The sequence below is a fragment of the Schistocerca gregaria genome, chromosome 7 (genome assembly GCF_023897955.1).
Source record: "Schistocerca gregaria isolate iqSchGreg1 chromosome 7, iqSchGreg1.2, whole genome shotgun sequence".
Lineage (NCBI taxonomy): Eukaryota > Metazoa > Arthropoda > Insecta > Orthoptera > Acrididae > Schistocerca > Schistocerca gregaria.
In genome coordinates, this window is record NC_064926.1 from 48042391 (window position 1) to 48069460 (window position 27070).

At 43.5% G+C, this 27070-nt stretch overlaps 1 protein-coding gene across 1 annotated transcript in view; it reads right to left on the reverse strand.

Moving 5' to 3' along the window:
* Positions 1 to 1260: 1260 nt before the first annotated feature.
* The window catches only part of LOC126281891 (myrosinase 1-like), a 43139-nt gene continuing 17329 nt past the window's right edge, over positions 1261 to 27070 (reverse strand). Inside the window, exons 4-11 of the mRNA XM_049981206.1 lie at positions 26600 to 26722; positions 26337 to 26520; positions 22978 to 23072; positions 18382 to 18529; positions 9010 to 9125; positions 5611 to 5745; positions 5412 to 5518; positions 1261 to 1484 (exon numbers count right to left, since the gene is read on the reverse strand). Coding sequence (XP_049837163.1) covers positions 1346 to 1484; positions 5412 to 5518; positions 5611 to 5745; positions 9010 to 9125; positions 18382 to 18529; positions 22978 to 23072; positions 26337 to 26520; positions 26600 to 26722 — 1047 coding nt within the window. The 3' untranslated portion in view covers positions 1261 to 1345. The remainder of the gene's footprint in view (positions 1485 to 5411; positions 5519 to 5610; positions 5746 to 9009; positions 9126 to 18381; positions 18530 to 22977; positions 23073 to 26336; positions 26521 to 26599; positions 26723 to 27070) is intronic.

Sequence of the window (27070 nt, forward strand, 5' to 3'; positions counted from 1 at the left end):
CTTTTTAGCTGCCTTCTTAAATAAGTGTATTTTTGAAATTTCTTTAATCTCTTTTGGTAATTTATTGTACAGTTTTATTCCTTGGTAGAAAATGCTGTTTTGAGTTTTATGTTTATTTTTTCTTGGTAAATGTAAGTTGAGTCTATCTCTTGTTGCATGGTCATGGACAGAGCTGTTTGTGCAGTAATTGCCAATGTTACTTTTGATGTGTACAACTGACTGGTAAATGTGTTCACATGGAGCAGTTAAAATTCCCAGTGTTTTGAACAGATCTTTACAATGAGCTCGACTACTATTTCTGGTTATTATTCTTATGGCTCTTTTCTGGAGTTTGATATATTAATGGTAGAGCACTGTGTACATAGCAGTTGATCGGGAATCAGGCACACGAGCCATGTAACTATCGGTTCCTCAGTACCAGTGGACGCCGTCTGCATGTCGCAGAGCGCCGGTAGCTGACTTTGTTATTTTCCACTACCTGTGTACCAGTCTTTGCTACCGAGATGTCTTCCAGAGCTGCAGAGGGGCTATTAATGAGCAGTTTCGTTGATAATTAGTGCCAGAGGAGCCTTCTGAAGCTGTACGGCAGAGGAGACTTCTAAAGATTTCTACCCAATTACTTAATTATCCTCACCGGGTTCCGTGCTCTGTAGCACTTACAGCTTGCAGGCCAGCATTAGTCGGAGGTCTACAGGCAGACCTCATTACCTTCCACTCAGACAATAGTCTACTGAAATAAGACCCCTGTTACTGTAGCTACGTGTCCTGCACTCTCCCTCTCGGTACACGACACGGTGGCGTTCGAAGCAGCCTTAGCTTCCATGAGCAGCTGATCTTAACTTTCTGGTTGCCAGGTCGTCTCTCATTGCCGTCCAGATTCTTTCTTCTTTGCTCATCTTTTCTACTTGGTTCTAATTTAGGACGTGGCGCTATATCTGAGTTTCGATGACGAAATAATTAAAAGCAGATCCATGCCAAATGAAATGGGCCATATCTAATTTCCACAAAAGTGATTTATTATAGATTCACGAATTACCTACACGATAAAGAAAGTAGAATTGAAAAACACTGTTGGCTCTCTAACGTATATGCTGCTGTGTCTCATCTTTAAACGTCAATATGTTGTCGTGGATTGATGTGACACGTGTTTCTCGTTGTGGTTTGCTATACAAAGTACAAAAACATATGAAAATCTGAATAACAAAGCGTAGTGGTTTTGCACAATGCATCAATTAACACTCAAGAAAATAACTTCATTGGTTAAGAGAGTGAGCCGAAGTGCTTTATTTATTCATTACAGAAATACAGTATATAGGAGGGAACAAAGCAAGTTGTAGCAACAAATTCAGAGAACAACATAGCGGAAGTATTCTTCAGGCACTTCTCTGCTCCCGTAGATCTGCGATACAAGAGATACGGACTCCTTCGGCGTCCTGGTTCTGTTAGGGGCATTGAAATCCACTTCGTATAGTCCGTATTTTGTGCTGCAAACAATAACAACTTTGATATGCATGTATTTTTTTTTTCTTATGGGACTAAACTCCTAAGATAATCAGTCCCTACGCTTACACACTACTTAACCTAAATTATCCTAAGGACAAACACACACACCCATGCCCGAGGGAGGGCTCGAACCGCCGCCGGGACCAGATGCACAGTCCATGACTGAAGCGCCGTAGAGCGCTCGGCTAATCCCGCGTGGCTGTATGTATATTAGGTCTACTGTCGCTTCTGTAATCTTCACTGTAAGGTGTATATGTACACACACAGTACATAAATAAACAGGAACGTGCGTTACAGGGTAAACGATGCTAATGGTTTTCAAGATCTTGTAGTCAGGGTCAGATCACAATTACGATTTCTTGCGGAACCGATAGAAGGAAACGTGTGAATTGTTTACACAGGAATACGTACCCTATATGGAGTGATTACAACATGGAAATTTAAGAAGGCAAAATCCTTGTATTAAGTCTTGTAGGTGTATGGACCATGAAAAACCGAAGTTCAACACGAACTTTCGAAGGTAATCACAAATTCCTTCGTCAGGAGACGTCTGCTGGGAGCAAAGGTAGTTTTGGATATCACGTCATTGGAAATTCCCTAAGAAATACCGAGCTAAGCTGAATCTGCAGCCATCTATAATTGGGAGAAGTGTTGACCGAGCAGGATTTTGTGTAGAAACTGAGATCTAGATTATGTCTCATAAATGTTTGTTGCGACTCATGTCGGGCGATCTCTCTCTAATTTCCCAGAATGTTCTTCTAACCAGCTGCGAACTTACATCGCTGTTTGGGAACATGAAGTCAATGAGTGGCTGAAAATGGTCTCCAAGTATCATCAGAACATAGCCATTTTCATTCAATGATCGGTTCAATTAGACCAGAGGACTCAGTCCATTGCGTGTAAACACATCCCTCACCGTTATGGAGCGATCACAAACTCGCACAGTGCCTTTTTGAGCACTCGGTCCCATGGCTTCTTGAAGTCTGTGCGATGCTCGGAACCAACCGTCAGCTGTTGTCAACTGATTCGGGACTCATCCGACCAGGCCACGTTTTTCCAGTCGTCTACGGCCCAACAGATGCGGTAGCGCTCTTAGCAAAGGCAGTCGCATCGGTCATGCGCTGCCGCAGCCAAACGTCACCGCACTGCCCTAACGTACACGTTCGTCGTACGCCCCACATTGCATTTCTGCGGTTATTACCGGTGTTGCTTGTCTGTTAGCACTGACACCTCTACGCACATCGCGCTGCTCTTTGTCTCTGAGTGAAAGCCGTCGGCCACTGAGCTGTCTGTGCTGAGGTGGTGAGGGATAGTGGCTGATTGTGACATTCTCGGCACGCTCATTCTCGTCACGTTTTCACGCTGTGGATCTCAGAACGGTGATGTCGTTAACGATTTCCGAAATGGAATGTACGACGCTTCTAGCTCCAACTATCATTCCACGTTGGAAGTCTGTTAATTCCAGTCGAGCAGCTATAATCATATCGGAAATGCCAACCTCCCTGTAGGACTGCCACACGACCTGACAGCCTGGGTTGCCGTTTGATTTCGTAGCAGGACCTCTTTGGTTGTCACAGGTGGCACCCTTACAGCACAGCGGTACGTCAATGATATTCAGCTCCGTGTCTTGTTGCCCTTTATGCCGACCCATCATGGGCTTTCATTTCAGAAAGATAATGCCTACTCGCTCATGGCGAGAGTTTCTTCTGCTTGCCTTTCCGTTCGTGAAATCCTACGTCGGCCAGCAAGTTCGCCAGGTGTCTCCCCAATTGAGGGTGGTTAGAGCCTTACGGGCAGGACTCTCAAACCACCTCTGGACGTCGATGACCTAGCGCGCCAATTGTGTAGAATTTGCACGATATTCATCAAGAGGACATCAAATAAGTCTGTCAATCAATTCCAAGCCGAATAACTGCTTGCGTAAGAGCCAGAAGTGGACCAAAAGTCATTGACTTCTTGAGTTTGTGAAGCTCGATCTAATGCAATTTTTATGAAATTTTTAGAATTTGTTTGTCTGTACATGAACATCATACCTACTGATTTCCGTCCCATTTGGATTACTTCTTCGTAGTGCAATGTTATTTGTCTTAGATTCTATTTTTGTATTTCAGTACCTTTTCCTTCCCATGCTCAGTCGAGTAAACTCATTATGTTTCCACAGTGTATTCCAAATTGCCCTTAGTCTTATAGATTTCACTGTGCGGTACAGTGTCATTTTCAGGCCCTTGCTCAGGTGCCGATGTCATCCTGTGCCACTATGCCAGCATAACGGCTATCAGGGCTAGCCACTATATAACATGACAGAGCCCTTAGCTTATCTCCACATCAGAAATAAATCCAGTGGAGTCGGCACAGCTTCGAGGTTACGCGGCAGTTGCAGTTTGCCTAAGAACTGTACATTAGAGGAGCTGACCTCTGTTCCAGGCTTTGTGTTTCGCTCGCATGCTGTAGTCACAGACCTGTTGTTTATGGTGGAGTCAGCAACGTCAGTTTCAGACCATGAATGGAAGGAAATATTTTCTTTCACAGAACCCAACTACAGTTTCCAAAATCTCACTCTTCGCACATTTCTTATTTGGTCCTAGAAAGTTGGAGGAATAACAGGGAACTGTCACTACATGATGTTACCAAGATGAAAAGTAACATCATGCGAGATGGCAGAAAAAAGAAGCAAAACAATTCGGGATGGAAAAGCTGAAACATTGTTAACTGCACGCTGTTGCACAAGAGAAAGACAGCCTAGGTGTTTCAATAAAGAAGCTGCAATAATGAAGCCACGAGAAGTATTAGAATCAATCTTTTGGACAGAATGTTCCAGAAGACGTATGTTTGAAATAAAGGAATATTTAGAGTTACACTTTGATTCGGCCAAGAAGCTTGACATATAAGAACTTGTACTTCTGTTATGGAATGATGCTGTGTGTGTCAAATTTCTGAAGAGATTTGAGGAGATGGGTTTCTACGAAACTGATAAAGGATATAGGACTAGTGAAAACCCACATTGTCTTCCTGGTAGCATCACAGTATCTAAGCACAAGGACAACATTACCAAATAACCGAATGTTACACATATACCTTATGCAAGCATTTATTGCCAGCTGTAGACGCATGTAGTTTGAGATCCAAGTATTGAACCATTCTTGATGTTGACCACAGGCCAAACAGAGGAAGCAATCGTTTTAGTGTTAGCACTCTGCATCTGTATACAGTCAGCATTAAGGTACATTTACAATAATATAACACAGATGTGGTATTGTCAATAGGCCTACACAGGAAGAAAAGCGGAACCGTTTGTTGATCTCTAAAGTACTCCTGAGAAAACATTCTTACATATCAGTTTTTCTAATCCTTAAATAAATGTCCGCTATTTATTTCACTGCTATCTTTCGTACTCCTTAGTTGCACTATCTCAGAAATTCAACCGTATAGTTTTCAAACCTCACGTAACGAAATGATCGCTCTCAAATTCTTAACTGATATTAAGCAATTTTCCGTTAGTCCGTGGGTTGAGATACTCAGTCACTTTGATTTCTGTACTTGTCCTAATTCTGGAAGTCTGACTTACATGTTTTCGCATCGATAAATATTAAGATAATCCCCTATGTGTTCCTGAACAAGGTACGAAGTGTCTAACAATGTTCATAATATCCTAATCAGCCAGTAAAAGCATGGTGATCTTCGCTCATTATTATTCGGTGTAGGTTGAATTAAATATCGTTTTCATTCAAAAGAATATGTATGGCTAAGAAGATTGAAATAGAACACCTCTGTAAGAACTTAAATAATAATTTCGGTCATGGTTACAATTACGTCAATGCTCACTTCATCATTTTCTAGATTCTCATGATGCATAAATCGCTTTAGTGTTTCTGTCCCAAAATGGAGCAAGAAAATACTCAAGGACTCACGTGAAACCACTGCTCCATTCTAGATTATCCATGAGACTCCAAACATTGTAGCCAATCACTGGAACGCCATCAGTATTGACAGCTTGCAGAAGCGCCGTCAAGTAAGACTGAAACCAATGAGTAAAATATTTAAAGATTTGACTTTACGGAGTTAAGCTTCTAATGTTATCAATACCTAAAGGCAATGATCGGAACTCACCGTCAAGTAATCCATTCTATCAGTGTCATTGAGACCACCATCATTCCCCAAGCCGTTTTCGGTCACAAAGATAGGATAACCTGGATATTCATTGGCAATCCAGTTCAGTACGTTGCGAAATGCCCAAGGAAATTGCTGGAACAGGAAAAAGTGAAGACAGATATGTAACTTAGGACTGATTATAGGAGCACGGAAACAAAGTTAATATCAGAGATGAATGCTTACGACAAGTGTGGCATGGCTACAAATTGGTTTCAGAAATCTAGGAAACACTGTAGAGTATACACTGTGAAATCCCTCTTTCCCTTGCCGTCTTGGAAAACTGATTGCAAAATGCAGAGTAAGTTCATATGACTCCCGATGACAAGTTCTTAGTGAAACCATTGCAAGCCAAGGAACAGATAAACACAGGTGTCTTTCGGGGTAGTGTACTGGGTCCAGTTCTGTTCCAAACACATACACCAATGACTATCCAGAAGGTATAGGACACACAGGAAAAGTTCTCCTTGCTGAAATCAGCAACATCGTATTTATTGGTAAAACACGGGAAGTCTTGTTAGAGGAAGCAAATGAAACACTAATGTATGTTTATGTTTGGGTAGTATGTAATAAACAACAGAACCCTTTGCACTTTTGGACACTATATTCATTATTCATGTTGTAGTGATTATAGAGGAACTACCTATAGTTGTATGTAGAAAGAATACGTGTACCATATATAAATTCCAATTTAGTGCAGAAATGACTCTTCTGCTGGAGAAGTGCTGTTTCTATTTTAAATGTGTGCGCGAGATGTCAGTACAATAAGCGTTCTACAATAGACAACTCACCATTAATGTAGTTAATATTCACAACATGAGGGACAATACAGCAAGGTATATATGAGCTCCAAAAAATATTTTCATACCCTGAGGAGGAAGTTGGTGACTCTGTATTCAAAACGTGCACTCACACGAAGTGTTCTTTTCTCTTGCCAATAATCGCATTTTTGACAAACACCGACCAATCTCACTGTTGTCAGAAGATGCGAATAATGTCGTTTTCACTTCACCGTAATGCAACTAATCCATACGACCTACTCCACCGATGTTCGTTTGCCTCCAGAGCAAGTTCATCAACAAACAACGGAGACAACCCAAATTACTACTTCTTTCGAATTTTTGTGTATTTAGTTTTCTGTTACACTCCCAGCACATGAGGTTTTCCGCTGACACTGGAACACTTACTATTCTACATAATAAGTTCAAATTTCGAGTACTACAGACGCCCTGCGATGAAAATGTACCTGAGAAGTTAGGAAGGTAAGTTACACTGATCGTATGACGGTAAGAACATTGCAAAATTACAGTGCGAATCGTCAATATGAGGTACACGTACCGGGTTTCCTGGACATAAGTTTGCTGCGGTGTGGGTAACAGGATCAATTCACTGCCCGACTAAAATGGTGGAACAACTAGAAGTGTACTTCAAAGCTGAAGTACGCGTGACAGTAAGATCCTTGGTGGAGAAGATGGAAATGAGCTTATGGAATCGTTGTCCAGGAGACTCCTATTCGGGGATGTTCGGCCGCCAAGTGCAAGTCTCATTTCATTCGACGCCACATTGGGCTATCCATTCCGGTCGTGCTAGATCAGCATTAAAATCAGCAGCCTGGTGCAATGTTGAGCATAATTATTTGCTTGTGCAGACTACCACGATAGTGTGTGCCACCTTCTCAAGGTTCTTCCGCTATCGCCAGCTGTTCTTGTTAGTCGTTACGCAACTTGAATTGCCTGAGTGTACATCTTGAGCTGGTCTCTGTGTCGGCTCAATCTGCTCCTCCCTATATTGAGATATTTTATGCTCTGTTTCGTTAAAAACTACACGGAGAGAGTGTTTCCTGTGTACGGTTTGTCTGTCGTGTCGGTATCTCACGTGTGTTTGTTTAATTGGCGGCTGGGGCCGCGAATTGTATTCAGTAACAAAATGTTTCCTTGCGGTGCCAGCTTATTAACATGGGACCAGCAAAATTCAGTTTAGGTTCCCATTTCAGCTCTTATTGTATTTAATTATCAGTACCGGCCGGTAAGTGAATGTTTTAGTCTGTTGTAGACTTGTGGACGCTCCCACTCTAAACTGGCGGTTCGCGAGGCGGCTGTTGTGTACCGGCCAGGTCATGTATGAGCAAATTGTGAAGCATCTCCCTCTAATTTAGACTTGAGAACGAAATCATCAATTATTTTGTTGCCGATCGTAATTATCATCTGTGGAAATTTTGAAGTCTACCTGTTGCTGTGATTCCTTTGTTAAACGTTTTGCTTCTTGTTAATTATTCAGTGAAATACCTTGTTGTTTAAATATCGTATGTTTAAGATAGCCCTTCAGGCCTGTTTCAAAATTAACTTTTCAGGTACCAGTTAATTATTGAGTTTTTAATTTCATTTCCTTAATTACCCCTTCAGGCATTATTGGTTGTGGTAGTGCCAATCTCTTTAAATCACCCCTTCAGGCCTTATTGCTTGTTGTTTGCTGTTCTTTAAAATCAGCCCTTCTGACGTTTGCTTTTGGAATTTGTTGTATTCCGTCTTCATTTGTTTTTTATATAGCCCTTCAGGCTGAGTGGGCAATATTTTATCTATCTAGGTTGTTACCAGTGGTGTTAAAATAACTTAAAAATTGTTAAAGATCAATAGCTTTAACTGTCAAGTCTGAATTAATTTTAAACAAAGTTAATGTAACCTACCCATCAACTATGTGCAGGTGAATAAAAACCAGCCCAGTTCTTCCTTTGGACGCGTTGCACCGGGTTCGATACCTGTCGACGTATATCAATGCTCTTGCGTTATGTAGCCAGGATGCAATGTAGCCTCGAGCCACCGTGAAATGGTGCCAATGATTAAACCAAGGACGCACAGATGTGGGAGGTACTCATCGGGGGGACAGACCTTGCACCATACTATTTCCATCTTTTCGGCAAGAACATCTAGTGGGGAAAAAGAATTTCTAACGATCACACAGTGGTTCTCGAATGACTTCGTCACCAAGGAGGGAATTCCTCTTGTCGTGGAACTGAATGATTGGTAGGACTTTCCGAGTCCTGTAACGGTATTGAGGAACAGTGTCATGTATCTGCGTCACTACTAAGTGTAGTTCAGCATTCAATAAAAGTTACGTGGTCCGTCGTCACAATGTGTGACTTACGTGCTGGAGGTCCTTCGTACTTAGTTGTAGCAATAAATGAGAAACGTGAGCCTTCTAGCTACCATACGTGATTTATGTGATATGTCATCAATGCATATCGATGACGAGAGCGTGTATACAATCATTGCTGTCACGTATGAAATACTTCAACTGACCCAAATACCACTTTAAATTGTATGTCGTCGCACTTGAAGTGCCAGACGTCAGCAGCTTACGTACCTCAGTACTCACACTGACGACGTCTGAGTCTCTTCTCTTGGATGGAAACGGCCCATCTTCACCTGATGTCACGACTGTTGTGTAGTAGTGGTTTACTCCCAAAAAGTCAGACGAACCTGTAACGCAGTTTACGGAAGAAATAATTTCACACAAGGGTTAACGAATTAATCTACAGATAATTATAGAGGCTGAAACATTACACTTAATGCTCGTAAATAACAGAAATAGACTGGAAACGGCGGAATGAAGTCTCATAAAAAAGAAATTGGTACAAGTCAAAGGACGTGACTAAAGTCGTGGGATAGCGGTATGCACATATACAGATGGCAGAAGCGTCCCGTACACAACGCATAAAAGTATAGTGCAGTGGCAGTGTTACTTTTTGTACTCAGGTGATTAATGTGCAAGGGTTTTCGACGTGCTTATGGAAGCGCGACAAGGAGTACCAAACTTTTAACGCTGACTGGTGGTTGGAGCTAGACGCATGGGACATTCCATTTTCGAAATCCTTCGGGAATTCATTACTCCGAGGTCCACAGTGTGTGGAGAATACCAAATTTTAGGCACTACCTCTCACCACGGTCAGCATTGTGGCAACGGCCTTTGCTTACCGACCGAGAGCAGAGACGTTTGCGTAGCGTTGCCAGTGCTAACAGATCAGCAACGCTGCGTGAAATAGCCACAGAAATCAATGTGGGACGTACGAAGAACGCACCTTCTAGGACAGACGGCGAAATTTCGCGGTAATAGGCTATGGCGGCAGATGATCGAGGCGAGTTTCTTTGCTAACAGCACGATTTGGTCAGTAGCGCCTCTCCTAGGCTCGTGATCATATCGGTTGGTCCATAGACGTCTGGAAAACCATGGCTTGTTCTGATAAGTCACGATTTCAGTCCGTAAGAGTTGATGCTAACATTTGAGCGTGGCGCAGGTCTCACGAAGCCATGGACCCCTGTTGTCAACAAGATACTGTGCAAGCTGCTGCGGCTCCAGTGTTGTGGGATGACTTTACATGGAATGGTCTGGGTCCTCTGGTCCAACCGAATCGATCATTGAATGGAAATTTCATGTTCAGCTACTTGGTTACCAATTGCCGCCGCCCATGGATCTCATTTTCCCAAACACCAATGAAATTTTTGTGGATGACAATGCGTTATGCCACCGGGCCACAGTTGTTCGGGATTTAGTCGATGACGATTCTGGACAGTTCGAACGAATAATTTCGCAACCTGTATCAACCAACATAACCGATAGGTCCGTTCGTGCTCAAAATCATGCACTGGAAACACTTTCACAATTGTGGACACTATAGACGCAGCATGGCTCAATATTTATTCAGGGAACTTCGAGCTGCTGCACTACGCCGGGCAAACGGAGGTCAGACACGCTATTAGGAGGTGTGTCTTGGCTTTTGTCACCTCAGTCTACATGGTTCCAGAGACCATTTTAAGTTCAAACATAATGATGTGCATATATGCGGATTTAAGTGGCGAATGAAAATTTTTATCGAGGCCGGGATTCAAACCTAAGTCTCCCGCTCACTGGGCAGATGCACTGACCACTGGGCTCCACTGGCACAGTGGCTTTGCGAAACTACATGAAATCCTTAATCCCAATCTCCATTCACTCCTCAGCACACTTGGTTTTCCCCCTAAGCTTGAAAAGCACAGCACGACAGCACGAACTATCCAACTGTATTGCAATAGTACCTCACCTTCGAACGAAAAGGGGGACCCTGCCTGAAACCCAGCCTTATCTGCGTTAATCAAATGAAATTTTATGCCTCCAAAGACCGTGCCATCTCTTAAATGTCTGTGACGTATATAAACAGTCTGAGCGGAGAACGAAAATTTGTACCAAGGATGGGATTCAAACCAAGGTCTCCTGTTCATTAAGCAGATTCGCTAATCATTACTTCACTCTGGCACAGTGACTTTGCAAGTAGATTAGCGTCCCCTCTTAATCCAGTCATTCATTACTTCATTTGCGTGTATCCGTTATGGATGTTTGAGACTTCAAAAGGGCTCTGGAACTATATAGTTTCATTTCGTTAAAGCACCTATGTCCAGGTTTCAGGCAGGATCACCATTTCGCTCGATATTAGGATGCTTTTCCAGTACAGCTGGAGATCCTCTGCAATACTGTTCGAGCATAGGGTGAATGCCAAATGGGCTATTGCGTGAATGGGAATTTGGTCTGAGCAGGTGGTCTGCTAGGATACTTCATACAATTGTGCAAAGACACTGTGCCAGAGTGACGTAATGGTTAGCGCATCTGCCTCGTAAGCTGGATACCCAAGTCCGAATCGTGGCCTTTATTTAAATTTTCATTCGTCCCTTCAGTCTCCATATGTACGTAATTTTAAAGTAACATATAGTGAGAGGTAATAGTTATGACGGTTGTTCAAAGATATTTACAAGGACAACTATTAGCAAGAATCTTTTACATGTAAAGATATTTCACATTTTAATTTTCATAGTATTTTCCGACAATGCTTTTAATTTCTTTTGGTAGGCTCGAAATATATTTATAATAATGGATTGTAAACATACCTAGACTGACTTGAGCCGCAGTGCAATAAAAACACGTCTCAAAATCATTACGAGAGTGCAAAAAGCTTTGTACTGGAGCAGAATTTTATTACGAAATATCGCCATTTTCAAACGTGTTTCTCTTCAGTGCTTGACTGAAATCTGTCGATTTCTCTAAAAATAAGGCAACCATTCAACAACTGGTAAATTTCGTAAGTCTTCTTTCGAATTATCGTTGTCGAAATTCCGACAGGTTTTGTGAAAAAGCGACTTGAAGAAGATTGGATACGCTGTTCAATTTATCAGTAGATCTCACAGGGTCATTTCAAGGATATACTCTCGTCGCCATCGGCATTGTTTGTGAAGAAAGCTGGCTATCTAGTTGGCGAACACCATTGCGACGCCTTTTGTACCTTCAGCTTCTCCGCTGTAATGATACGTAAAACAATGAACTTAATTATATACCTCTTTGTTGACCGCCATGGACAACAGCGCCAGTTCATGGCCGCTGCCAGAACATAGGTACTCCGAGGTGCGCTCTATCCTTCGGCTGTGTCGATTCACAAGCACACAATCGTCTGTACGCGATCAGTTTGCCCTCCATTAATAAATACAATACAAAATCGCACAGACCCATGTTGAGCGAAGACTGTAAGCAGGAGAAAGACTGAAATGGAATCTGGATAAGTAGTGTCTCAATCACTGACAAGTGTGTGTTTCGTGAGATACCTAATGATGGTCATAAAGAGGCTAGAGGCGACCATGTTCCAACGAATGTGTCAGATATTCGGTACCACGCATTCAGCCGGAAGGCGGGTGGAAAAAAATAAAAAAAATAGTGTTTGGTCCAATTTTAGAAATAAATGGAGCAGCGATTCTGCATGGAATGGATTGCATGGGTCCTAGGTAATTTGGTAGCCACGTAGCACGGCTGTCTATGCGTAAGATACCCAGTTCCTATAAGTTATGGGCCAACAGTATTTGTCATACCGAGTTCATTTCAGTTGGGTTGGTGGACAAGACAAACGCAAGTTCTCTACCACGATATTCCAACCACTGTGTAGCACGATTACGACCTAATGAAATGGACAGTTATCGTGTTGGAAGGTGCCGTTGCTTTCGCGGGAAGCATGAGGCGTGAAAGGATCCGTGTCATTTGTAATAACGTTCACGTAGTAGACAGCTGTCACGCTGCCTCCAATTACCCTACTGGCCCTTAAAAGAGCAACACCACGAAGATGACGAGCTACAGACGCGAATTTACCAGACAGGAAGAAGTTGCTGTGATATGCAAATGATTATCTTTTCAGACAATTCACACAAGGTTGGCGCCGGTGGTGACACCTACAACGTACTGACATGAGGAAACTTTCCAACCGATTTCTCATACACAAATAGCAGTTGATCGGCGTTGCCTCGTGAAACGTTGCTGTGATGCCTAGTGTAAGGAGGAAAATGCGTACCACCACGTTTCCGACTTTGAAAAAGGTCGGATTGTAGCCTATCGCGATTGCGGTTTATCGTATCGCGACGTCGCTGCTCGCGTTGGTCGAGATCCAATGACTGTTAGCAGAATATGGAATCGGTGGGTTAAGGAGGCTAATACGGAACGCCGTGCTGGATCCCAACGGCCTCGTATCGCTAGCAGTCGAGATGACAGGTAGTTTATCCCCTTGGCTCTAACGGATCGTCAACCACGTCGCGATCCTTGAGTCAACAGATGGGGACGTTTGCAAAACAAAAACCATCTGCACGAACAGTTCGACGACGTTTGCAGCAGTATTGACTATCAGCTCGGAGACCGTGGGACCGTGGCTGCGGTTACCCTTGGCGCTGCATCACAGACAGGAGCGCCTGCGATGGTGTACTCAACGACGAACCTGTCTGCACGAATGGCAAAACGTCATTTTCTCGGATAAATCCAGGTTCTGTTTACAGCATAATGATGGTCGCATCCGTGTTTGGAGACATCGCGGTGAACGCACATTGGAAGCGTGTATTCGTCATCGCCATACCGGCGTTCCATCTTTCCTGATGGTATGGGATGCAATTGGTTATACGTCTCGGTTACCTCATGTTCGCATTAACGGCACTTTGAACAGTTGACGTTACATTTCAGGTGTCTTACGACCCGTGGCTCTACCCTTCATTCGATCCCTGCGAAACCCTACATTTCAGCAGGATAATGCACGACCGCATGTTGCAGGTCCTGTACGGACCTTTCTGGATACAGAAAATGTTCGACTGCTGCCCTGGCCAGCACATTCTTCAGATCTCTCACCAACTGAAAACGTCTGGTCAATGGTGACCGAGCAACTGGCTCGTCACAATACGCCAATCACTACTCTTGATGAACTGTGGTATCGTGTTGAAGCTGCATGGGCAGCTGTACCTATACACGCCATCCACGCTCTGTTTGACTCATGCCCAGGCGTATCAAGGCCGTTATTACGGCTGATTTCTCAGGATCTATGCACCCAAATTGCGTGAAAACGTAATCACATGTCAGTTCGAGTATAATATATTTGCCCAATGAATACCGGTTTATCATCTGCATTTCTTCTTGGTGTAGCAATTTTAATGGCCAGTAGTGTACTACGACATGTCCCATGGAGCCCCGGTAAATGTCCTCCATAGCATAACACTGTCCGCAGCAGCCTGCATCTGTAGCGCAGTTCACGTTTCGAGTAGCTTTGCAACTGGACAATGACATATCCAGACGCGACCATCGACCTGGTGTAACGATCAACTCGATTCTTCTGGCCAAGGGACACATTCCTATTTATCCACGGTCCAGTCTCAATGAGCCCTCGCTCAATGCAATCGCAGCTGACAATGTTGACGCGTCAAAACGGGAACACGTAATGGTCGTCTCCTGTGGAACTCCAGATTGGACAATGCGTTCTCAAGGACGTATTCCGTAACGCTGCTGCCTGCAACGGCAATGTACTCTGCCACACCTCGCAATGTATTCTGCTTTTCAAAGGAGGAAAGCCCTTCGTCTTCCACATTCTGTGATGGGGAAGGGGCGTCCAACACTTTCTCGCCTATTTGTCGTTCCACGATACTTTAACCACTTTCCTACAGGTTCCTACGACAGTAGCTCGGAAACTACCACGAGCTTCGCTGTTTACGAGATCCTAGTTTCTGGGCACTAGGCCATAACATCCTGCCCTTCGTCACAGTTGCTTACGACAGAGATGTTTGTAGGCCGATGTAGTTATTCACCATTCGCTTCCACCGCGTGTTCTTTTCCTTAGCATATCACGTACCCGCAACGCAGCAGGCGTCATTCGATCTCGCGCTGGACGGTGAGCATACCTGCGCTAATCAGTGTGTAACTACTGCGACATAACTGGTCTTATCAATTCACATTCGGCTTTCACGAATCCGTATAACATTTTCTTGTGGCCACCTACACCGTACGTCCCAAAAGTTCCAAGACTGATTTTAATCTTGGCGCACAAGCAAAATCAGCATAGTAGTGGCTGCTTCAACTAACAACGTTAAATAGTCCACTAGTGGGGTTTGAACAGGCAGCGTGAAGTAGTGGACATGCAGCGATTGTGCATCAGTGTTGCTGATTTCAGAATCATAATAGAGAAACTTTAGAAAAGTTTGTGTGAAATCTGTCCCACACACTTTGATTCCTAAACAAGAGCAATGATTCCCTGCCGCCTGCCGCTACATTGTTGAAATGCAAAATCTTTTCTCAAAAAAAGGTCATCACAGCTGATAAGAATTTGTGTTCTAAATACGAATCTACCACAAAACGACGAAGTGGGAAACGTCTCACGAACAGTCACTGCTCTGATGGCATAACCGGTATTCCAGCCAGTGAGACCTTCGAGTTACGGTGGTCTCGCGGTTCTAGGCGCGCAGTCGGGAACCGTGCGACTGCTACGGTCGCAGGTTCGAATCCTGCCTCGGGCATGGATGTGTGTGATGTCCTTAGGTTAGTTAGGTTTAAGTAGTTCTAGGTTCTAGGGGACTAATGACCACAGCAGTTGAGTCCCATAGTGCTCAGAGCCATTTTTTTTTACCTTCGAGTTGGAAAACATCCTATAGACTGAAAGGTCTCTGTGTGATTCCTTTCATGTTAATTTCTTAAATCTGTTGGCATTTACGGCATAAATTCCTCTTCTAAATTTATTGTGGCGTTTCTGACTATCTGCGAGGAGACTGAGTAGTGGAACGTGTTACTTTTACACATAAACAAGAACGATCTGTCACACTACTACACTTTAAAACACAGTTTATATGCAATTCATGTCACACAGTCTCATACGGAACCTACATCCGCTTTCTTTTATGTACTGTATATGATAAGATACTGTCATCCCCTTTCCCTTCTGTGTGAGAGGATGAATGAGCAAATGTATTTCTAGTTGCATGCTTGAGGGTAGCAGACAAGCCTGTCTGCTAGAGAACAGTAGGACCAATGTCGGAACAGGTAGCTATGCTTTCTAAAAGCAAAGAGGTTTCTATCCTTAGTATGGTTCTGTCCGTCCCTTGTCATGTTGGTATAGGAAGCTGCCCCTCTGGTCACTTCCGGTTTGTATACGGAAGCACCCTTGTTAGGAGCGCAGGTCAGTCAGTCTGTCCACGGCGAGCGTCTGAAGTGGTAAGATCTCCGGCTAAGCGCGTGTCTGCTAAGTCCGCAGGACAATGGATTTCTAAAGTTCAGCCTAACTGAAAATTTAATCACCTTTATTTCAGGTTTTTAGCTCTAAAATATCTAATGTTATCTTAAATTGCAACGCAGTGTATTTCGAGTGTCAACTTCAGAATATCTTCCAGTAATTGCTTTGTCACTACTTTGTGAGTAAAGTGGAACCACGTGTTGATCAGAAACTCTAAGATCATCAATCTTAAATGCGAATGTGCGTGAGATTATAACGTCTCGTCTTAACAATAGTTTTCAATATAGCAACTTTTCTTTATGTTCAACACACGTCCCCGTGTGAGACCAGTACCATGTGCTTATACAATTGTTTGACCCATTAGGTTAATAGTAAGACGATAGTAACCATTTAGAAGTTTTTCCTTTGTAAATTGCTTTATGATCTAATTTATTTTAATTATCAAAATTATTGTGGAGTTACACTCTTAGTGTAAACCAAGTTGACCACGTGAAGTATGTGGTGTAATCATCAAAGTAGCCCTCAGCTATTCTTTTCGGGAAGATTTCTCAGAGAGTTAGTATGAATTTAGTATACCAGTGTGTGGTAATTACATGACAGACAGGATTGCGCTACAAACGTAACTTCTTTGGGTGAAAATTGAATCGGTTGGTTGTGGTTAATTTCCTCTCGCACACGTTTCAACGTTCTTCGTGTGTTAATTTATGAATGCAGTGTTGTATGCAGTCTCCCAATTTTGGCTCCATATTTAATGTGTTCCGTAAGATGACAAACTCACATTTTCACAATCCTAAATAAGGCACCAGCTTAGTTATGACTCAAGTTTAATATGCTGAAATTTCAATGATCAATGCTAAAATAAATTTCCAAATATAAATTGATTTATTTCTTTTTATTTGAATTCTCTTTTTTATATATATATCACCGGTTTTCGTATGACTATTAAAAGATTATAATTAATGTTAGTCTGGTTGGGAATTTGGTAAGCTAGACTGGATACCTGGTGAAACAGTTGCGCAGTAATGCAAGGTTAACTTCCTCAGATAGCTCACAGCTTTTAAACCGCTCTATTGTCTATCAGCACCGCTTCACATAACAAATTAAAGCAACAACATTACAAGACGTACTTAGCTGACAGTTTCACATTGATGTCTGGACTTTTTTGCGCTGTACCCAAGTGAGACTATATAGAAGACATGACGTATTAAATCCACCATCTTAACATTTCTCTTCTTTATTAATTCAGTGTCGAAACTTTTTGCACTGATAGAGGTATATACTGCTCGTAAATCACAACTTTTCCTGAACTCATAACGATGAGACACTGAAATAGTTTGAAAGTTACCATGTGATAATGTGCATGGCATGTAATCGGGAACTATTTGCAGTTACCCTATTTTTATATATTTCCCAACCAAATTCTAGGGTGAGGGGTGAATTTTCTTACATTAGTATGTTTCACACCTAGGAACACAGATTAATGTTTAGCATCCCATCAATAATTAGTTCATTGAAGCAAGGGAACAGGTATGGAAACAGGTCTTTTCCAAAGAAATATGTATCTTCACGACAAGCGATTTAGGAAACCCATGGAACATCTACCATCTGGAAGAGGGTGTGAGTCTCCATGACCCCTGGACTGAGGTGGGCAAGTACAGTTAGCAACCACAAATATAGAGACAGGCAGACTATAAGGTAGGACAGCAGTGCAGATGTGGCAAATCACATTCACGGCATTCAAGATACGTTTGGTACAACATGAAACATTTACAGGTAGACACATAGCAGTGCCTGAACCAAGTCTCCGAGTGACAGTGGTCGTGCCAGTAGGGACACATTGCTATGTGGCTTACAAATTAGCAACACGAAATATATTTAACGTTTAAGCTTTCATTTACGACTATTTTAGCCCCTACTTGGATCGTTAGAGCACAGAAAACTAAGGAACTAAAACGAAATAAGGAATGAAAAAAGTGAGCCTTCAAATTTAGCATGTTGTGGGAAGGATAGCAGCTGCTGCTTGTGTCACTGCTGTTGAAGCGTATGAAGAAGAAGCAAGGAATAAGGACTTGAAGAAGAAGACAAAATGTACAATTAAAAGATTATGTTAATCTGGTTAAATCTGGAATTGTGTTGAAGATATCGTGGTATGTTCTCTGCCTTGATAAGTTGGAGTTGGTAAAGCGACGCAAACTCACCTCTGAGGTATGCAAGCTCTTCCTGAGTGAAAGTTGGCAACCGTGAGCGGGGCCGTCCCTCTGCTGCGCTGTTGGCGTCTACCCTCTGACGCACTACAGCCGGGTAATCCCCATCTTGGCTGAAGATAGCGTGTGCGTAGAGTCCAACCTGATCAACAACGGATAAAAATAATCACTATTCTTTCCTTGTAGCCAGTTTATTATCTTGACACAGGGTAAAACTGGTGAATGTATAATCAAAAAGTATGCAAACTGGATTTTAAATATACCTAGAGATTTCAAACATAGCCACAGTGTCATATTTCCGTCTGTTTAAAGAATGTCCGAGTGTATGACATCGGCTCCTAGATAAGTGAGTGGCAACAAGACTTTTTAAGTAATAGTGAACCTTATCATCTTAATCTTTGCCTAGGTGTGGTGTGTCGTCTTCCGGGGCCTTGGCTTGGCTCTGCCGCGATTGCTCCGTTTGCTTTTAAATTTCGGAGGGCGCTGTGTTCTGGCGAGAGATCTGCTGACGACGAGAGTATCGAGTGCTGCTGCCAGAGTGGCAGCGCAATGTTGCGGAAAAGGTGGTAAAACTTCCTGTGAACGCACGCGATTGCTACGAGCGTGTGTACTCGGGACGGCGGCAGTCGTTCTGGACGGGCTGTGTGACAAGGAAGCTCCGCGTGGCAACTGTTGACGCGGCGTGTCCGCGTTGATAAGGCGGAACGGGGGCGATTGACATAACTCGAGTTGGTGCCGGTTGCAACCTGTCCCCGAATGCTTGTCTGCCTTCTGGACTAACGATGAGAATTTCTTGACTTAGTATGTCTCACTCAATTTCTGCCCGTGTCGTCGGCAGTGTTTTGCTCTAAGGTCGTGTGCTATGGTGTTTCGCAATTTTCGTAGGCTCAGGCGTGCCCGATATCCCGATTCAATGATCTGCTGTTATATTGTCAAGTGTATCACTAGAAAAGAGTGTTAACTCTCTGTGCCTTAATAACTGAATCTAAAATACACTCCTGGAAATGGAAAAAAGAACACATTGACACCGGTGTGTCAGACCCACCATACTTGCTCCGGACACTGCGAGAGGGCTGTACAAGCAATGATCACACGCACGGCACAGCGGACACACCAGGAACCGCGGTGTTGGCCGTCGAATGGCGCTAGCTGCGCAGCATTTGTGCACCGCCGCCGTCAGTGTCAGCCAGTTTGATGTGGCATACGGAGCTCCATCGCAGTCTTTAACACTGGTAGCATGCCGCGACAGCGTGGATGTGAACCGTATGTGCAGTTGACGGACTTTGAGGGAGGGCGTATAGTGGGCATGCGGGAGGCCGGGTGGACGTACCGCCGAATTGCTCAACACGTGGGGCGTGAGGTCTTCACAGTACATCGATGTTGTCGCCAGTGGTCGGCGGAAGGTGCACGTGCCCGTCGACCTGGGACCGGACCGCAGCGACGCACGGATGCGCGCCAAGACCGTAGGCTCCTACGCAGTGCCGTAGGGGACCGCACCGCCACTTCCCAGCAAATTAGGAACACTGTTGCTCCTGGGGTATCGGCGAGGACCATTCGCAACCGTCTCCATGAAGCTGGGCTACGGTCCTGCACACCGTTAGGCCGTCTTCCGCTCACGCCCCAACATCGTGCAGCCCGCCTCCAGTGGTGTTGCGACAGGTGTGAATGGAGGGACGAATGGAGACGTGTCGTCTTCAGCGATGAGTGTCGCTTCTGCCTTGGTGCCAATGATGGTCGAATGCGTGTTTGGCGCCGTGCAGGTGAGCGCCACAATCAGGACTGCATATGACCGAGGCACACAGGGCCAACACCCGGCATCATGGTGTCGGGAGCGATCTCCTACACTGGCCGTACACCTCTGGTGGTTGTCGAGGGGACACTGAATAGTGCACGGTACATCCAAACCGTCATCGAACCCATCGTTCTACCATTCCTAGACCGGCAAGGGAACTTGCTGTTCCAACAGGACAATGCACGTCCGCATGTATCCCGTGCCACCCAACGTGCTCTAGAAGGTGTAAGTCAACTACCCTGGCCAGCAAGATCTCCGGATCTGTCCCCCGTTGAGAATGTTTGGGACTGGATGAAGCGTCGTCTCACGCGGTCTGCACGTCCAGCACGAACGCTGGTCCAACTGAGGCGCCAGGTGGAAATGGCATGGCAAGCTGTTCCACAGGACTACATCCAGCATCTCTACGATCGTCTCCATGCGAGAATAGCAACCTGCATTGCTGCGAAAGGTGGATATACACTGTACTAGTGCCGACATTGTGGATGCTCTGTTGCCTGTGTCTATGTGCCTGTGGTTCTGTCAGTGTGATCATGTGATGTATCTGACCCCAGGAATGTGTCAATAAAGTTTCCCCTTCCTAGGACAAAGAATTCACGGTGTTCTTATTTCAATTTCCAGGAGTGTATTATATGCGGTTGAAATTTTATTCTGACCCAAGTGCAATAACGATCTTGTATTTTACAATTTGTTATTATTATTATTATTATTATTATTATTATTTAGTACTGGCCATCACATTTACTATGTCGGAGATTTACCAAGATCAGTGGGCGTCATTAACAGTTCCTGCCTAGATAGGCGTTATATTTTGAACCATGTGTTTCAATATTTAGTAATTTTTATTTTATGTGTTATAGAGAGTTGCTGTTATGCCCTATGTCGACGATTCGCCACGTTGGTGAAGTTTCTAGTTGTTCTGCTGGTCTGTGCCATATTGCTAAAGCAGGCTGTCCTGGCACAGCTGATTGTAAATTTTTCCTAGTGGTGAGGAACACAGGCTGGTTTTAAATGCTAACTCAAGAACTTCGACGAATCTCAAATATTTATTACTACTGATATTCAGGTCCTTCAAGCTGAGTGGCGATTTCACTACGCCTTTATGGTTATTAATTTTATCTTGTTAGCTTGTTTCATTAAAAAAAACCTTTGGTACATGAATTTGTCTTTTGGTCTTTACTGCTCCTTTGGACTAAGTAATTTAACTGTTGGTTTTGCATTCTTGTAGCGTTAGCAGCATTTGTGGTTATATGTGATTGGCCCTTCTGGCCGAATGATTAAAGTAATTCCTTTCAGTAACTTATTGTATTGGTCAATAATTAATAAAAAGTGTTGGGTCCTTCAGACTGTGATTATTTCTTATGTTGAATGTTAAGGTTGTCATTCTGACATTACAGTTTTGAATGTTCAGCGGCCCTTCAGGCCTGAGGACAAGTGTTTTTTTTAATGTTTAATAAAATTAAATTGTGTTTGAAACTGTGACCTCATTTGGGTCTACGCTTTCACTCCCTGCAGCCGTTGAGCTCTGCTTACCTTACGTTTTGGTTAAGTTTTCCCATACCACGACGTATCAAATAGACCCCAGTACATTGTCCTGGATGGCGAGTGTTGATCAGAGACAAAGAATTGCCAGGTGTGCCCCTGGCAAATGTGACAGGACCGTCTCGTCATTAACGGAATCAGGGATAAGGTGAGAGTAACCTGCGACGGTTTGCTAATGGCGCTGTAGTATATGGGAAAGTGTCTCAACTCTTAGTGACTGCAGCTTGCTCTTAAGCTATGGAAACGAAAATAAGTAGGAAAACATACCTGTAGTGATTGTGTACAATATTAGCCATGTAGCACTTGATACAATTACATCCGTTTAATATCTGGGGTTTAGTGCCGCAAAGTGACATGAAATGTAACGAGCACTCAATTGTAGATGTGGCGGATTGAGAGAATTCAGGGAAGTGTAATTCATCCATAAAGGAGAACGCGTACAAATCACTAGTGCGACTCATTCTTGAGTACTGCTGGAGTTTTTGGGATCCCCACCAAGTGAGATTTGAGGAAGACATCGAGACCGTGTTGCTAGGTTTGTAACCGGCTGCTTCCATCAACACGTATTACATAAATGCTCCGTTAACTCGATGGGAATACCTGGAGGGGAGAAGATAAATTTTCGCAAAAATCTATGTAGGAAATTTAGAGAACTGGCATTTGCAACAGACTGTGTGTCGATTTTACTGCTTCTGACATACATCTTGCGTAAGCACCCCGAAGACAACATAAATCAGGGCTCGTAAAGAAGTATATAGATAGCGGTTTTTCTCTAGCACCATTTGAGAGTGGAACAATAATGAGAGGGACTAACAGTGGTGCAAGGCATCCGTGTGCATAACAAATGTTCTTCCACTTATTGCTCATCTGGACATTAATATAATCCACTTATAGGTATCCATTAAAAGTAACCAGCAAATAAAATGTTTGCATAACTGTAGACTCTGAAGCTCAACAACTATAAGCACTTTGAAGGATGTGTAGCTCAGTTTTTCACAAATAATGCATGTATACTGGAAGCATGGATTAATGCTTCATCCCATGAGTGACCACATGTCCGAACCGTACCAGTAGCTTCCTATAGTAATCACTCCTACATCACAGTAATGACATGAACTGAATTGTTCACAATTAAGGTATCTTGTGATAATAAGCAGCAATACGATCAATCACTGGAAAAGGACGAAACATACTTTCAAATTAATAATAAAGAAAAGCAGAGGAAGAAGTGGTGCTACTGTGGCAGTTACCGTACTTACATCGAACTGAAGCCTTCTCTCTACAGCTTCCAAGTCTTCTGTAGAATTTGAAGCTGGCTCTCTTCCCGAAACGGTCAACGTGATTCCCACGCTGCCTGTAACAGATTTCCATTCGTAAAATTAATAAAATACACTACCTTCATTTAGCACAGAGAACGTTAGACATATTTTAGTGGCGTTGGAGTATGCTGTGCATTGTTTCCTCGTCATAGTTACGAACTCCATGATCATCTGCTGAAGCAAACTAGCAAATGCCACTAATATCACAAGAATAGCAAATGGGTTAATTTATTACCATATATTAGTGAAGAATGATGGCTGACGAAGTACCTACTATTATCAGTTATCAGTAAGTTCTAAAAGCATTGTACTGTTAGTTAGGAAAGAACACTCCTACTTTTTCAATGGCCTGGTCCTTCCTGTAGGAAGATTCAAATTGAATCCTGGAGGCAACTTCGCTGTTGGCTCAGAAGTCCGATACGAGAGCCGACATGGTGCCCACAGGCGAGGCAAATATGAGTCGCTAGAGCAGGTGGGTTAGTCATAAACTCACGTCTGAGCGATCGCTTTGCAGCTAAGTTGTTAAGGCCTACTTGGTCGTGCATCTTGCTTCCATCTGCAGTGAGTTTCCTCCATTTCCTGCGACCGTCAGCGACTTGCTCCCACTTGTCACTGTCAATATTAAATGGGCAAATATGACGCTTGACACAATCCCTAAGGCGTCGGGAAGGTCTTTCAGGAGGTGTCTTTGCTGCTGCTATTTCACTGAATAATGTGAATCAGGGCAGACGCGGGTGGTCCATACTTTGCAGATGTCCTATCCACCGCAGGCGACGTTGCTTGAGCGTAGTTGTTTTGCAGTTTTCAGAATCATATCATTTTCACATGACTCTTCCATGATATTCCCAAGATGCTCCCCAAGCACCGCAGGTGAAATGAGTTGAGCTTTCGTTCCTGTTGGCATACGACGTCCAAGTCTCAGCTCCATACAAGAGAGTACGCAGCACACATGATTGATACACAAGTATTGTCGACAATGTGTTTGTTGTTCCATGCTCTTGTGTGCAACTTACCGAAAGTGCCGGCAGCCTTTCCTGTTCTTGCATTTATCTCGTCATCCAGGGTGAGATCTTCCGTCATTATTGAACAAAGATAGAATTCATCAACTACCTTCAACAGGGAGCCGTCCAGTTGAATGGCAGGCGGATCTGTGTATCCTTGTGCCACGACAACAGTCTTCTTTACGTTTATTGACATGGAGAATTTATCGACAAGCTATTGAAGATCGTACTGAGTATGTGCTACAAATGCAGCATCGTCAGCAAATCAGAGGCTACTTACAAGCAAGTCTTCTCGGAAGCACTTGGATCGGAGTAGAGAAATGTTGTACAACCTCCCATCATCTCTAGTATACAAATGAATGCCCAGGTCAGTTTCACCAAAAGCAACTCTGACGGGTGCTGAGAAAGAAAATATTTAGCAGAGTGGGAGCGAATACGCACCCTTGGCGAGCCCTCTTCTCACAGCAAACGGGTCAGACGTGATTTCATCGAAGACCACAGCACCTTCCATATCTTCGTGAAAAGCTTTGATCATCTTTAAGAGCTTTGGAGGACACCCTGTCTTCAAAAGTACTGCATACAATCCTTCTCTGCTGACTGTGTCGAAAGCCTTGTTTAGGTCGACAAGTCAATGAACACAGAGGTTTTCTGCTAGCGGCACTTTTACTGAATTTTCCGGAGTGTGAATATCATGTCAATTGTAGATCGTAGGGGACGAAGGCCACATTGTTCCTCAGGGCATATGCTCTCGGCAAGCTTCTGAAGTCTGCCCAACACCACACGGGCAAACGTCTTTCCAGGTATACTCAGAAGTGATATTCCACGGTGGCAATCACTGTGATCACCTTTACCTTTGTATAAAGTAACAATATTGGCATCGCGCATGTCTTGCGGCACATTACTCTCAGACTAACATTTCAGTGAGAGGTTGAAAATCAGCGGAAAAACTGCCTTAAGTTTTACAATTTCTGTGGAGATGTTTTCCTACATTTGAGCTGTGCAGTTGCTCTTTGAAGCTCCTCCATAGTAGGTATGGCATCCAAGTCATGGTAAGGTGTCATCTGAAGAATTTCATCCATTTCGTTTGGACTAATGTTGATGGGATGTGAGTAGAGGCTGCAATAATGCTCTATCCAACGGTGCAATTGACGATTCCGATCTGTGATGACTTTTCCATCCATTTCCTTGAGTGATACGCTCTTCTTTGGAATGGATCCAATGGCCCGAGTACACACCACCAACATCGAAACACTCATGTATCCCAGTGCAAAGTTGCTCCCCATAGGAATTGCTGCCGTTGCGGACAGCTGTCTTTACTTTGCATACCTCCCTGCATGTAGAATTCCATGGGTTTTCATGCCAGATGACAGTGGCCTGCCCCTTAACGTCAAGGAGAGGTTTCAAGACATCTACGTTCTCCATGAACCAATCCTGGGATTTTGCTTCCAGATTATTCAACACATTTCCAGCCGTAATGATAGAAAGCAATTTTATGTTCTCTTAGTCTTCAGAAATAGGAGCGGCTGGGTCGCAGAGATCCACCTCTTTTCATATCTAGTCACTAATTTCTTGTACTGCAGCAGCCATTCTTGTTTCGCAAAAATTTAACTTTTGTTTTGCAAGGTGTTCTGGCAGAGTCAAACTTATTAGTCACGAAGCGCACTTTTGTCGCTACTAGTGCATCATCCGTATCACAGTCTCCTGTAAGAAAATAACATGTATGAAAAAAGTAGCGCAGATCTTTCGTTTTAGTTACAATAAGAACTAATGGGCGCCAATATTTTGAGCAGAGGTGCATCCAGGAAACCTTGTGGTTCAGCTTGCCCTTAAAGTATTTTGCATAGGATCGAAGAAAAATGAATTACTCAGAGCGAAACATCTTCGTTTTTGTTAGGTATTTGTGCAATGTGTTTGCTATGACTTTCTAATGACTCCTGCAAAGAAAATTTCCGTGTGGATTTTTTTCAATGAGGTGGCGTACCTAAATATCTGTTGAACAAGAATAATGACTGTGTGAGTGAAGTGTACAGAGTGTTGTGAATGCAATGGCATCCGAATACATATGACTCTCTAAGAGTTGAGGTTAGTGGAAGGTTTAGCCGATATGTAAATTTTTTTATGAATTCATGAATATGGAAGAAATACTTTCTCCTGTGCATTTGTGAGAAAAATGATTAGGTTCTTTACATACAATGCTTAAATGACTAATAATAGTAATAATAATAATAATAATAATAATAATAATAATGATAATAATAGTGATCAAAGGAAACTCAATACAAGGAACGTTTAACACACCGTTCTGCGTGGCCCTATACTGTTCGTCGTAGAGGCGATACACGAGTCCATGGGCTCTGATCACAGTGTGGGAGGCCATATAGTCGCCGATGCCAGACGCGTTCTGTGAGGGCGCCATACCACCAGAGGTGGCGTAGCCACCGGTGAAGATGTCCGGCGCGTTGAACGTGATCCACCATTTCACCTGCAGAACCATTATTGTCAGATATGTGTCACAACAGGAAGAAACCCACATGAGAAACAGTAGAGCTGTCGCTACTCACTCTGTCTCCGAAGTTTTCAAACAGCACTCTGGCGTACTCCACGAAGTAGTCGGCGAGGAGTGGGTTTGGCCATCCGCCGATGTACTGCAGTGCTTGCGGTAGGTCATAGTGGTACATCGTCACCTGCAAACATATACCTCATCATTAAATTTGTACACTCCTGGAAATTGAAATAAGAACACCGTGAATTCATTGTCCCAGGAAGGGGAAACTTTATTGACACATTCCTGGGGTCAGATACATCACATGATCACACTGACAGAACCACAGGCACATAGACACAGGCAACAGAGCATGCACAATGTCGGCACTAGTACAATGTATATCCACCTTTCGCAGCAGTGCAGGCTGCTATTCTCCCATGGAGACGATCGTAGAGATGCTGGATGTAGTCCTGTGGAACGGCTTGCCATGCCATTTCCACCTGGCGCCTCAGTTGGACCAACGTTCGTGCTGGACGTGCAGACCGCG